This window comes from Vipera berus (assembly GCF_964194415.1).
Source record: "Vipera berus genome assembly, chromosome: 3".
Classification (NCBI taxonomy): domain Eukaryota; kingdom Metazoa; phylum Chordata; class Lepidosauria; order Squamata; family Viperidae; genus Vipera; species Vipera berus.
This window is the reverse complement of record NC_138204.1, coordinates 118942835-118957656: the sequence shown is the minus strand read 5'-3', so window position 1 is coordinate 118957656 and position 14822 is coordinate 118942835. Positions and strand designations below refer to the sequence as shown.

Genomic DNA, 14822 nt, shown 5'->3' with positions numbered 1-14822 from the left:
CTTTGTTAATCATAGTGTAAGAATTTCTAGAAGGTTTTCTCAATTTATAGGATACTGTAAGGTCCTGCCTCAGTTACTTTTCCCAAGAAAGCAGAACTCTTGAAACAGGTATTGTTTCAAAAGAAACTTTTATTGAGAGATAGTGATAGCAAGAGAAGAAAGCAAGATCTAAATTTTTCCCATGCAAATTGCTACATTAAAACATTTGCTCCACAAAATCCCACCCCAGAGCCCAACAGTCCAGTTTGCATCCAGCCAATCCACAGGTGCGAAGTTGTTATGGGAAACGGAATTGATACGGGACAGTTCCCAGGTGCTTCAATGGATCTTGCAGCGGATCTTGCAATGGAGATAAGGCAGATGGCCCCTGGCACATTCCATTCTCCACTTTACACTCAAAGAGATACATCAAAATTGAGGAGGAACAAAGCAGAGGAAATACAAGCCACAAGCCCCCCTCCCAGCAGAGAAAACACCTCCCCCTCCCATTAGAATGGCAGAGCTCTGAAAAGAAGGCTTGAAGGGGTTTCTGACATGCTGCCCCCTTAATAAAAGGAGAAACCCACCTGCAGAAACAGGAAAATGATATAGGGAGAAAAAGAGAACAATAGGTGAATTACATTTATTTGGGTAATGAGCATGAAAATGTTTAACTAATCTAGGGGCTCTAACATGCTTTTTATGTACCCACTCATTTTGGGAGGCTAGAAGGTTTTTCCAAGCCACCCAATATTGCACAATCCCATGATGCCTGTGTGTGTCTAGGATTTCCTTAATTTCCAAGTGCTGTTCTCCCTCTATCATAATATGTTGTGGTACAGGAGAAGCTTTTGGCCTTAAAGGCGAGGTTATTTCTGGTTTTAGTAAATTACAATGGAACATGGGGTGGATTTGCCTTAAGAGTTTTGGGAGTTCTAATTCCACAGTAACTGGGTTTATAATATGTTTGATGGGGAAGGGTCCTACAAACTTGGGACCTAGCTTCTTTGAAGGTTGAAGTGACTAAAGAAACCTAGTGGATAGGTAAACTGTGTCTTTGATGCGGAAAGGTTTGGGTTCTATTCTTTTCTTAACTGCTTGAGCTTTGTAGGCATCCCTGGCTTTGTCTAGAGCTTTCCTCACTATTGGCTAGGTGTATTGTAACTGATTCATCCATTCCTTAAGGGAAGGGATGGTGGGTTCAAAGGTAGGCAGTTCTGGCACTGGGTTAAACACCTGCCTTGTAGCCACTTGAAAGATAGTGTATCTGGTACTAGAATGGATAGCATTGTTATATACCACTTCAGCAAAGGGCAGAAGGTTGGTCCAATTGTCCTGTTGATAGTTAATAAAACATCTAAGGTATTGTTCTAGAACTGAGTTCATTTGTTCTGTCCCCCCATTCGTTTGAGGATGACTAGAACTCAAGCCTTGTTCTGTGCCCAAAAACTCCAAAAAGGCCTTCCAGAACATAGAAGTAAATTGGACACCCTTGTTCCAAATTATGGGTTGGGGGAACCATGTGGTTGGTAGATATATTGAAGAAACATTTTAGCTAATATTTTGGCGGTTGGGATCTTCTGGCATGGGATGAAGTGGACCTGTTTTGAAAATAAGTCAGTCATGACCCAAATAACTGTGTTTCCTGCACTGTCTGGCAGTTCCGCAATAATGGGAGATAAGGCAAAGAAATATTGAGAATAGATTCATTTACAATTCATAGGATTCTAAAAATGGATGTACAGTGGAAACTGGACATTTTTCTATTGGGACTATTAGATGAAGAAATGGAAAAAAATTGGAACATTGTTGTGTATGTTGATGGTTGCAAGAATTCTATATGCTCCCAAAATGGAAAGAAGTATCAACTCCTACAAAGGAGAAATGGATCAAAAATATAATGAAGCTGGCAGAGATGAAGTTGACTGCACTAATTAGGGAAAATAATGTAAATAGTTTTGTTGTTACTTGGATACAGCTTCTGGACTTTGGCATGAAAGAGACAAAAATAAAACTTCAATGATTAAGTGGATTATTGTTATAGAAATACCCAGATAATATTTGATTTATGACCACAATTGAGCCCAAAATTTCCATTACAAAGCAAGACAGTTGTTAAGTGAGTTTTGCCGCATTTAAGACTTTACTTGCCACAGTTATCAAGTGAATCACTGCAGTTGTTAAGTTAGTAACATGGTTGTTAAATAAATATAGCTTCCCTGTTGATTTTCTTGTCAGAAGGTTGTAAAGGGTGATCACATGAGCCTGGGACACTGCAACTCTCAAATACATGCCAGTGCCAAGTAAGCATCCACATTTTGATCATGTGGCCATGGGGATGCTGCAACAGACATGTGAAAAATGGTCATAAGTCACTCTTTTCCGTGCCTAACTTTAAACAGTCACTAAATAAATGATTCTAAGTTGAGGACTACTCATGTTTCTATTTGCTGTAAGTAAAAAGCTGGTATTATAATTGTATTTGGTATCTTACTGCACCGAAATAAGTTGGAAGCTATTGCTTCTGAGTTTTTTTTCTTTTTTTCTTCCATGTCACCCCCTCTGTCCCCTTTCCTTTCCCTTTTTTCCATTATCTCTATTTCTATTTGTATTGTATAGTAAGGAAAAAAACTTTTTAATAAATATGTAAAGAAAAGGTTACATATATCTTATTTTGATGCACATAAAAGGTCTAGACATTGGGTATACATTTCTTAAGTATTTGTCATGTGACATGTGATTAAAAATAATGTAATTGCAAGGTTGATTAGTTTGAGCAGCCTTCCCAAATGTATTTGAGGAATTTTTAAAACATTTTTTTTTATTTTATTCAAAACATTAAAATACAAACTCCAAAAAAGGAAAAAAAAATACAAAACAAAAGAAAGCTAAACAAGACTACATCAAAAAGTGCATAAAAACAAACATATACATAAATTGTTCTCCCTAGTTGAATACTGATAAATATATTTAAAAGATAATAATTCCTCTTTTCTTGTGAAGCAGGCATACAACTTGTAAATTTCTACACTATTTACCCAACCCAAGTAGCCCAGGGGTGTCAAACTCGCGACGTCACACGACGTATCGGAGCTTTCCCCCCATTGCCAGCAATGTGGTGGACGCGGTTTTGTCATGATGCGTCCGGCCCATGGGCCGGCAGTTTGACACCCCTGACTTAGCTTAACATCTATCTAGTGTATGAAAATGTAATTAGCAGGTAAAACTAACAGGTAAATTAAACTTCTAACCCTTGTTTACAATCTTGTAAGGACTTGCCTCAGCTGTCCTCTCAGGAAAGCACAACTCAAGAAACGCATTGTTTCAAAGCATCTTTTACTGAGAGAAAGTGATTGCAGAGTGAAAAGTGGAATCTGAAGTTCCTGTGCAAGAGCATTAAGCTAGAAATCGCATTTCTTCAGCCCCACTCCAATACCCGAGTCCATCAGGAGCCAATCCGCTGGCGTGAAGGTGAACTTCAAGCTGAAAAGGTGATAACTGGCCATTTCCCAGGTGTCTCATTCTTGCCAATCAGCAGGAGTGAAACCAGATGGCCCTGAGGTTATTCCCCCCTCCCTAATTCCCATGTAGATACATCAAAGCAAAAGCAGAAACAGTGCAGAAAATACAGAAACATTCTCAATCCACACCAATTTGTGCTCCCCCTCCCCTTAGTTATAGCAGCATTCTGAAGGGACCTGACATACTGCCCCTAGAAGGGAAGATCCACCTGGAGAAGAGAAAAATAACAAAGAGGGGAAAAGAAATAGTGGCTAGGTGTTTGTTTAGGTTTATCCAGGTAATGGTCACGAAAGCATTTAATTAGTCTAGGGGCTTTTACATAATTCTTTTGCATCCACTCAGGCTGAGCTCCAGGGAGATCTTTCCACATTACTAGGTACTGGGTAACTCCCCAATGTGTGCGTGAATCTAGGATTTTCCTAATCTCGAAATGCTGTTCTCCCTCCATCATAATAGATTCCAGGACTGGAGGGGGGTGCCAGCCTTAAGGGTGAGACCACTTCTAGTTTAAGGAGACTGCACTGGAACACTGGGTGGACTTTTCTCAGTGATTTTGGTAATTCTAATTTCACTGTGACTCTCAGCTCAGAGTTCTCACAACACCTTTGCACTTTTGGATTGGTTCTCTATGGACTGGGCAGTTGGGAGGGGTTTGACCAATGGGGTTTAACCTAACGTTTTTGTGCGGGAACTTTAGATCCTGCCTGCTTTCTCTGCAATCACTATCTCTCAATAAAAGATCCTTTGAAATGCTGTCTGCTTCAAGAGTTCGACTTTCTTGAGGGAATAGCTGAGGCGAGACCTTACAGCAGCATTCCAAAGGGACCTGAAAAAATCTATTATATTTCACTTGGATAAAGTCCACAACAGCTTCTGGTTTATCATAAGTCACGCCAATCATTGTCTCTGGCCATCCAGGATCAGATATCCTTGACTGATTCTTACCCTGTTTCTCCGAAAGGGCTGTCGCGAAAATAAGCCCTAGCTTGATTTTTGGGAGTGGGCCCAATATAAGCCCTACCCCATAAATAAGCTCTACTTTTGCAGCGAGGCACACACTTAAAAATGAAGCTAGGGCAGGGGTAGGGGTTTGCCCCACGTGCCCCGCACCCAGTACCTTGCAGCCAGGCCTCTCTTTGCCAGCTCACTTCTTCTGCAGTGTTTTCTGCAGCCAGGCCTGCATTTCTCAGTCACAGACCTTTCCGGAAGGCCTGTGCAGCCAAGAACTGAGCTATGGATTCAATCCATAGCTCGGTTCTGCAAGATCTCTGCAGCCAAGGACTGAGCTATGAATTGAATCCATAGCTTCAGTACTCGCCTGCATAGGCTTTCCGGAAAGGCCTGACTGCAAAATGCAGACTGGAATACAGCTGCAGAATGAAGCTGTTCCTTTGGCCCAAGAAGAAGTGGACCTGCTGGGTGGGGCTGTCGGTGCCAGAGGTGAGATCCCCTGAAAATAAGACCTCTTTTTTTTGCCTCCTTTTGGAGGCAAAAAAAGAAAAGAAAAAAAAGACCTGGTCTTGTTTTCGGGGAAACATGGTAATAGTAAGGCTTTTCTTTAAAATATTAAAGATCTTTTTTAGCAATTGGATTCTATTCCCCATAACACAAGTCTCTGTTTTGTGTATTTCCACAGCTTTTGTTGTACAAAAATGTCTCCTATAAATTGTAAGATAATAACTCTTAACATTTGTTTTCCGATTGGATATAATAAAACCACTCAGTCTTCTTAGAAAAGATGAGTTTATCACTAGTCAGTTCTATCAACTTTGAGTCTTTACAATCCATGCCTTTCTTGGAATCCTCTAACCACCTTGTATTTTCCCAGTTACCCGCATTTTCAGGGCTGCCGGCAGCAAGTTACATTGTTAGCCACCTGGTTGTAAATCCTCTTGTAGTGCTTTACTGGTATCTGATTACCCAGATTTTAAAATAGATTGTTAACAAAGAGTTTATCAAGCTTTTTATCCAAATATTCAAGCTGAACTTGTAAGTTGGAAAATATTTTTTTCTGCCCAGCTTTCCTAGTAAATGTTGTCTTGATATATTGCTTGTATTTTGACTATATTTTGATGTAGCCCAAAATACTTAAGTAGTAAAGCTTTTACAGGTGGAATGTTTATAGCCAGCCATAAACAGTTCCTCTCAAAGACAGGAAAAGCACTGTAACAATTAAGCCCCAAAAACAATGAAAAGAGTTTTTAGCAAAGAGAGAGAGAGAGAGAGAGAGAGAGATTGTTATCAGAAATTAATAAAAATTAAGACCAGAATTTTCTTAATAAATTTATAAAATATAAAATCCCTATAAGTATAATATTAATATTTATTGTATTTGTAGAATACAATATCCCTGTAAGTATGATATTGTAAGGACGATATCAAAAATGCGATATTGATGTAAATGAAAACAGATCTCTTTCACTTCACTTCACTTCAGATCTCTTTTTAACTATGTGAGATATTCTTTAATAGTTTGTCTGTAAAACTGGTTATAAAATTTGCATGTTAGCAATGGATCATTAAAACATTAGGAAGAATTCAGTTCATGGCAATTACTCCCATAGTAGTGGACACAATAACAATCTTTGTGTATAGATCACCTCGTATGAAATATGCTGTTAAATATATTTTCAGTTAATGTAAAAAGGCATCACTATTTTCTTTTTTTAGTAGAAGAGGTTGACAGGTTTTAGCAGGTCTCTGTGGTTAACTTTAATATTTACAGTTAAAGAATGCATGCATTCATGTATTCCTTGAGTCACAATCACAATTGGGACCAGAAATTCTGTTGCTAAGCAAGGTGGCGGTTAGTGAGTTGTGCCCAATGTTACAACCTTTGTTATCAGAGCTGTTAAACAAATCACTGCAGTTATCAAGTGAATCACACATTAATCATTAAACAAATTTGACTTCACCGTTGACTTTGCTTGTTGGAAACTGGGAAGATCACAAATGTTGATTATGTGACTCCAAATGCTGCACCCTTTGTAAATATATGCTGGTTGCCAATTTCCCAAATTTTGATCACATGACTGGAGATGCTATATCAGTTATAAATATGAGGACCAGTCATAAGTCACTCAGTGATGTTGTAACTTTGAATGGTCCTCCACTGTAAATGGAGGACCATCTTACTGTGAGACCAAGCTACAGCTCATCCCAGCTGAGATGAGAGCTTATCTGTTTGCTGTAGAATCAAGCTGACATGAACTCAGACAACAGCATATTAAACTGTAAGCGCAGACATGCCCATGATTTTTGCCAGGACAAAACTTTCTGGGAAGCCTGGTAAAGAAGGATATTCCGCAATATACTAGGACCACTTCAGTTTACTGATTCACCTGATGCCAAATCCTAGCACAGGCCATGCCCACCTTGGGTCCACAAAGGCAAAAAATGTTGCGATATGTCACAATATGTAAATGTGACACAATCAAATTTGACATCCGTTAGATATGGTAGTAAATAAGTAAATAGTTCTTGGTTCTTGAGAGAGAAGGTTGATCATGTTGTACTAAAAAGGGTTATTATATTTTAACAATGGGAAAATACCTTTTCTAGGAAATCAATTCATTCAGCTGTAGTAATTTCTTCTGAAAAGTGATGTAGAGATTTTCATGAGGGATTCCTTTTGTGTATTCTATTCAGTATTCATTTGTAATATGTAATTTTTTTTAAAGCTTGCATGCAGGGGTATAATGGATTTTTGTTTGATATTGTAAACTTTCTTAGTGTTTTCTATTTTAGATGGAGCTCTCTGCAAAAGTTACAATAGTTAGGATGACAATAGATTCCTCTTATTTGAATTTTTATTAAAGATTACAGTTTATCACATAGTGAGTAAGGTGTGAAGCAATAGTAGACATGGCTTTTTCCAGAGCCAGGCAGGTGTGGCCATTCTGGTATCGAGGCTGAAGTGATTCACAGAGGCACTTACGAAACTGGGAGTGGTTTTTTTTTATATTCAGGAAGAAACGGGGGTTCATAATTATTTTATTCTGTAGAGACCTGTATATAGCCCACAGCAGCTGCATGCTGCTTTGCGTAAAAATTAAAGTTTTCTTGGGTAGAACTTTGCTGTTGTTAATGATCTGTATTCTTTGCTTTCTTTCAGTCTCATCAGAGTTCAAAATGCAACAGCTGATTTCTTGCCTGGGTGTATGGTTTTTCCTCCAGCTTCCCAACCTTGGTTCTGGAACACGTGTAGTCTACAAAGTACAGGAAGAGCAGCCACCCAATACACTCATTGGAAGTCTGGCTGCAGACTATGGCTTCCCAGATGTAGGACATCTCTATAAATTAGAAGTGGGTGCCCCCTATCTTCGTGTTGATGGCAAGACTGGTGATATCTACACCACAGAAACTTCCATTGATCGGGAAAACCTCAGAGAGTGCCAGCACTTGTTCCCAGGAGATCCTTGTTTTCTGGAGTTTGAGGTTTCTATCACAGACCTGATGAACAATAGCCCTCGCCTACTTGAGGGACAGATTGAAGTGATGGACATCAATGACAATACACCCAACTTTGTATCTCCAGTCATCACACTAGCCATTCCTGAAAATACCAACATTGGTGCACTTTTCCCTATTCCACTGGCCATGGATCGTGATGCTGGTGCCAATGGTGTTGCTTCCTATGAGCTCATGCCTGGTTCAGATGCCCAGAAACTTTTTGGCTTGCAAGTAGCAGAGGATCAAGATGAGAAACAGCCACAACTAATTGTAATGGGAAACCTAGACCGAGAGCAGTCAGAGTCCTATGACTTAACTATCCGGGTTCAAGATGGGGGTAGCCCACCTCGTGCTAGCAGCGCTTTGTTGCGAATCACCATTCTGGACATGAATGACAATGCACCGAAGTTTGAGAAACCATTGTATGAGGCTGAACTTTCAGAAAATAGTCCTATTGGTCACTCTGTACTGCAGGTGAGCGAGCCCTTTTTCAGTAGAAGAGTCTAAACATACATAATTCTGGATTTACAGTTTGAGTACCTATTAATTTCAAAATATGAAAAGGATTATGTATTTAGGTATTTTACATGTGTTACTTATTACTTTCCTAACATTTTAGAGACAAGATGTTATTGGAGGTTTGGATTAGTCAAAAGCTTTTACAAACAATAGTCTGGGAGGATGGGAGCTGGAAAAATGAGTTAATTTCTGCAATCAAACTCACTGGAATTAATGGGGAGGGAAAAGCATATATTTTTCCTTTTTCTCAACTTCTGATCATATAGTTTACTGTTTCAGTATCACTTATAACTACTAGTGCCATCAACAATAGCACTAGATTCCACCTGGTTACATCAGAAGGCAGGGCAGTAAGATTCCATCCTTCAGCATGACTGAGATCAACTGCCATTGTTTTCCTGCTAAACAATTCCATTAAATATGGTTTTGTCTTTTGCATTATTTTTATCACACTATAAATGTATTAAAGATGGGTAAATATTTCTCCTCTGAGGCTTATATATTCAGGAATAATAAATATTATTGGCCAGATAAGAAATGTTCTTAGCTGACATTGGAATTAAGGAGAAACTTCCTAACAGTGAGGACAATTAACAGGTGGAACAGCTTGCCATCAGAAGTTGTGGGTGCTTCATCACTGGAGGTTTTTAAGAAGAAGACTGGACAGTCACTTGTCTGAAATGGTATAGGTTCTCCTGCTTGAGCTGGGGGCTGGACAAGAAGATCTCCAAGGTCCTTTCCACCTCTATTTTGATTGATTGACATTTGGCTAAATCAAAGCCACCTTTTCTTATCTTAAATCATTACCACAGCTACTCCTTTCTTAGGGATTTTGAGGCCTAGACATGTGGGGATAACTTTAACTCCTCTTACTCACCTTATCCATATTCAAATTCATGAACTGAGCCTTCCATTTATACACTTAAATCTTTACATGTTTAAGAGAACCAACAGTGTAGTCCAATCCCCTGCTCAAGCAAAAGACCCTATACCATTTCAGACAAATGACTGTCCAATCTCTTCTTAAAAACCTCCAGTGATTGAGCAGCTACAACTTCTGGAGGCAAGCCATTCCCATTGAACAATTGTTCTCATCTACAGGAAAGTTTTCCTTATGTCCAGGTATAATCTCTCTTTGATTAGTTTCCATCCATTTCTTCCTGTCCTGCCTTCAGGTCCTTTGGAGAATAGATTGACCTCCTTGTCTTTGTGGCAACCCCTTAGATATGGTCATGTCACCCCTAGTTCTTGTTTTCATTAGACTAGAACAGGGGTCAGCAACCTGAAACAGTGAAAGAGCCACTCGGAACCGGTTCCCTCACAAAAGGAAAAACTGGGAGCCGCAAAAAATATGTGCGCATGTGCATACATGCGCGCATGCGCAGAACAGGGTTTGACTGAAGAGTGGAGCCAAGGCGAGATATGCACCTGCCCTGCATATTTGAATTGATTGGTTGAACTTTTTTAGTCCCACTTTTTTTTTTTGGACTGCACATGGCAGAGGACTGGGAGCCGCAGGAGACGGCTGAAAGAGCCGCATGCGGCTCCGGAGCTGCGGGTTGCAGACCTGTGGACTAGATATAACTAGTTCTTGTAATAGTTCTTATATGTTTTAACTTCCAGTGCCCTAATTATCTTTGTTGCTCTTTCTTTTTTGCACTTTCCATAGTCTCATCTTTTTTATATTATGGCGACAAAAAGTGGATGCAATATTTCACATGTGGTCTTAACTAAGTCATTATAAATCAGTACTAACACGTGATTTTCATTCTGTCCCTCTGCTAATGCAGCCTATGACAGTATTGGGGTTTTTGGCAGCTGTAGCACACTGCTGGCTCAAATTTAAGTGGTTGTCCACCAGAATTTCCATGTTCTTTTCACAGTTATTGCTGTTGAGCCAGGTACTACCTACTTTGTACCTGTGCATTTGGGTTTTTTTTTACTTAAATGTAAAACCACTTTTCTTTTCTCACCACTGAATTGGATTTTGTTGGATAGGACTCAGTGTTCAAGTCTGTCAAAATCCTTCTGGATCTTGAGCATATCTGGAGTGTTGGCTATTCCCGCCAGCTTGGTGTAGGATTCTCCTGCTTTCTTATTTCTCCAAGTATAAATTACAAAACATAGGAAAGCATTTTTATCTAGCTTGATAAAAAAACTCTTTTGAAAGGCTTATTATCATTTAGGGATTGACTGTAGCAATAGGGAAAGTTTAAATTTTTCTACATTAGTCTGAAGTTCTAAGAAGACTAAGGATACAAGGCAAACTGCTCAGATTTCCAGATGACAAACTGGGGGGAATTGCTAACACTTTGGTAGACAGACTCAAAGTTCAGAACATTGGGCCCTATCCAACAAAATGCAATTCAGTGGTGAGAAAAGTAAGGTCATGCATCAAGAGAGGGATAGTGTCAAGACAGTGAGAAGTGATAGTACTGCTTTACACTATGCTGGTGAGATCACATTTTGAATATTGAGTTCAGTTCTGGTCACCACGATACAAAAAAATATTGAGATGTTGGAAAGAGCAACAAATATAATAAAGGGTCTGAAGCCTATTCATTGTATGATGAATGATTAAGGAAGCTAGATATGTCTAGCCCCGCGATGGCGAACCTAGGCATGCGTGCCACAGGTGGCACACAGAGCCCTCTCTATGGGGACGCGCGCCGTTGTCCCAGTTCTATGCCTTTAGCTGGGTTTTATAAAATCTTTTCGCTTTAGGCCTCCGCAGCCGTGTGCAAAAGAACAAAAGGTTCAATCAATTTCAACTTCTCGTGGGAAGAAAAAAGATCTCACAAAGATGGAATTGATTGATTGAACTTTTTAGTCCCACCCAGTCTGCCGTTACCACCACAGCCACACCCACCCAATGGGCCACACCCACCCGGTACCCGACGATACATAAGTGGGTTTTGGGTTGCAGTTTGGGCACTTGGTCTCTAAAAGGTTCGCCATCACTGGTCTAGCCTATTGAAACGAAGGATTAGAGTGGAACATGATAACTGTCTTGCAGTACTGTCACAAAGAAGAGGAGATTGATTTATTCTCTAACATACCAGAAGGAAGGACAAGAATTAATGGGTGGAAATTAATCAAGAACAGAACCAACACTAGAACTAAGGAGAAATTTCCTGACAGTTAAAACAATTAATCAGTGAAATGAAGTTGTGGGTGCTCCAACAATTGGACAACCATTTGTTTGTAATGGTATAGGGTTTCCTACTTGAGCAGGAGGTTGGACTGGAAAACCTCCAAGGTCCCTTCCATCTCTAGTATTCTGTTATTCTGCAACCTTATTTTGATTTTTTGTGCTGTTTTAGATGCTCAGTTATACTTTATTTCAATCCTTCTATCTCTTTAGTTAAAGGGCTTTGTTCTTTCTGAGGCACTTCTGTCCAGTGCCTTGGCCCTTGTTAATTCGGGCTCGGCCCTTGTTAATTTGGGTGACGAATGAGCTGATACAAATTTCTGTAATTTATGTCTCATCAAACCTCTGGCATACCTTTCTCAAAGCATATAGGCCCCACAATCATGTCAAGGTAGTGCCTGACTACTGCTATTACTGTCATTATTTTTATCATTATCATTATTTCATTGCATAGTCACACAGATGTTCAGACTGGATTTAGTGTTTTTGTCTACCTAAAGAGTCCTATCCAAGTTCCTGGGATAGCAGATCTGGATGTTTGATGGTGCTACAAGTATTGTCACAGAATGTACGCTGTTCTTAGTAAAGCTGCCTTTTGCAATTGACTAATGGCGAATTTGTCAATGCCAATAGTGTTCAAGTATACTCCAGTTGTATGCTCCAGTGCCTATTATTATTATTATTACCTTTGCTTGCTTTTGCCACAGTCATTCTATTTCTATTCGCAGGTCTTTGTATTGTTTTAGCTTCTCCAATTCTTTATATATATATATATATATATATATATATATATATATATATATATATATATATATATATATATATATATATATATATATATATATATATATATATATATATATATATATATATATATATATATATATATATATATATATGTATATATATGTATGTATGTATGTATGTATGTATGTATGTATGTATATATATATATATATATATATATATATATATATATATATATATATATATATATATATATATATATATATATATTTATATAAGCATGTGGTAGTGGCTGTTTGTTCCTCTTTTTTAAACTGCCAGAGGGGGTGTGTTCTGTGGGTGGAGGTGTGCTCTGATTGGGTGGGGGATTAGGTGTGTTCTGATTGGGTGGGAGTGTGTTTTGAATGGGGTGTGTGTTCTGATTGGTTGGGGGTGTGTTTTGAGTGGATGGGCTGGTCTCAGCTGCCAGCCTTAGAACTGAGCTGGTGAGTTGTGCTGCTTTTGTTCGGCTTCGTGTTTGTGGTGGTGCCATGTTTTTATAGTGGGTGTCAGTTTGCTTATTGTGTGGTTTGGAGGGGTTTAAAGTGGCTGATGTTGCAGCTGTAGTTAGGTTTCTGTTTTGTGGTTGTGCGTCGTTATCATTGTGGGTTCGGATTTGCTTTTTGAATGGTTGTGTGGTGGTGATGTCATGTGATGTTATCATGAGTTTGGGTCTGGTATCATTCTTGGTGGTTGGGACTCGTCTGTCAATCAAGGCGGGTTTCCAAATGGCTGGTAGGCGAGAGGTATCATCTCGTTTGTTCATGCTGTGGGGGCGTTTTTCTATCTCAATGGCTTCTCTGATTATTCTGTTGTTAAAATGTTCAATTTTGGCGATAGTTTTGGTTTTTTTAAAATCAATTTCATGTCCCATGGCTTCAAAGTGTTGGAACAGGGATGAAGTTTGTTCTCCCTTTCTGAGTGAGTTTCTGTGCTCTTCAATGCGTGCACTTATTCTTCTGTTGGTCTGTCCGATGTATGTGGTGGGGCAGGTGGTGCATGGGATTTCGTATACTCCTTGGTTTTCTAACCCAATTATGTCTTTGGGGTTTCTTAGGATGGTGGATATTTTTCTGTCTGTGTAGAATGCTGTTTTGATGTTGTGTTTTTGGAGGATCTTGCTGATTCTGTCTGTGGTCCCTTTTAAGTATGGGGGGAGGGCTTTGCCATTTTCTTGTTCTCTGTCTTGGGTTTTTGTGGGTGTCTCTCTTCGGATTAAATTGGTAATCATGTTTCTTTGGAATCCCCCATTCAAAACACACTCCCACCCAATCAGAACACACCTAATCCCCCACCCACTCAGAGCACACCTCCACCCACAGAACACACCCCCTCTGGCAGTTTAAAAAAGAGGAACAAACAGCCACTACCACATGCTTCTCCCAGAAGAAGGAAGCTGAAGCCACCAGCCTGAGGATGACGGATGGGATTCCGTCAAAACGTTGCTCTTACACCTTCAATTCTACGTGGGAAAAAACCCGAATGACCAAAGATCCATATATATATATATATATATATATATATATATATATATATATATATATATATATATATATATATATATATATATATATATATATATATATATATATATATATATATACATACACATATACACTCCTTCATGGATTACTGCCTTGTCGTGGCGAAGGGGCTTGCGTAATTCAATGAAGCTATGAGCTATGCCGTGCAGGGCCACCCAAGACGGACAGGTCATAGCAGAGAGTTCTGACAAAACGTGATCCACTGGAGAAGGAAATGGCAAACCACTCCAGTATCTTTGCCATGAAAACCCTATGGACAGTACCAAAAGGCAAAACGATATGACGCTGGAAGATGAGCCCCTCAGGTCGGAAGGTGTCCAATATGCTACTGAGGAAGAGCAGAGGGCTAGTACTAGTAGCGCCAGAAAGAATGAAGCGACTGGGCCAAAGCCGAAAGGACGCTCAGCTGTGGATATGTCTGGTGGTGAAAGGAAAGTCCGATGCTGTAAAGATTTTTTCTCCATAGGAACCTGGAATGTAAGATCCATGAATCAAGGAAAACTGGACGTGGTCAAAAAAGAGATGACAAGACTGAACATTGACATCTTAGGTATCAGCGAACTAAAATGGACAGGAATGGGTGAATTTAATTCAGATGACCATCAGGTATACTACTGTGGGCAAGAATCCTTCAGAAGAAATGGAGTAGCCTTCATAGTCAATAAAAGAGTAGGAAAAGCAATACTGGGATACAATCCTCAAAATGACAGAATGATCTCAGTTCGAATCCAAGGCAAACCATTCAATATCACAGTAGTCCAGGTCTATGCCCCAACCACCAGTGCTGAAGAGGATGAAATTGACCAGTTCTATGAAGCACTACAGCACCTTATAGAACTAACACCAAAAAATGATGTTCTTATCATCAT

The 14822-nt window shown here is 39.4% G+C and overlaps 1 protein-coding gene across 4 annotated transcripts in view; it reads left to right on the top strand.

The window, feature by feature from the left end:
- PCDH1 (protocadherin 1) overlaps window positions 1–14822 on the top strand; it is a 168936-nt gene that overhangs the window by 34679 nt on the left and 119435 nt on the right. For all 4 annotated transcript variants that reach the window (XR_014025976.1, XM_081324170.1, XM_081324171.1 and 1 more), the window contains exon 3: window positions 7616–8427. Coding sequence is in view for 3 of the 4 variants with exons in the window: in XM_081324170.1 (XP_081180296.1) it covers window positions 7633–8427 (795 nt within the window). In the remaining variant the exon portion in view is untranslated. The remainder of the gene's footprint in view (window positions 1–7615; window positions 8428–14822) is intronic.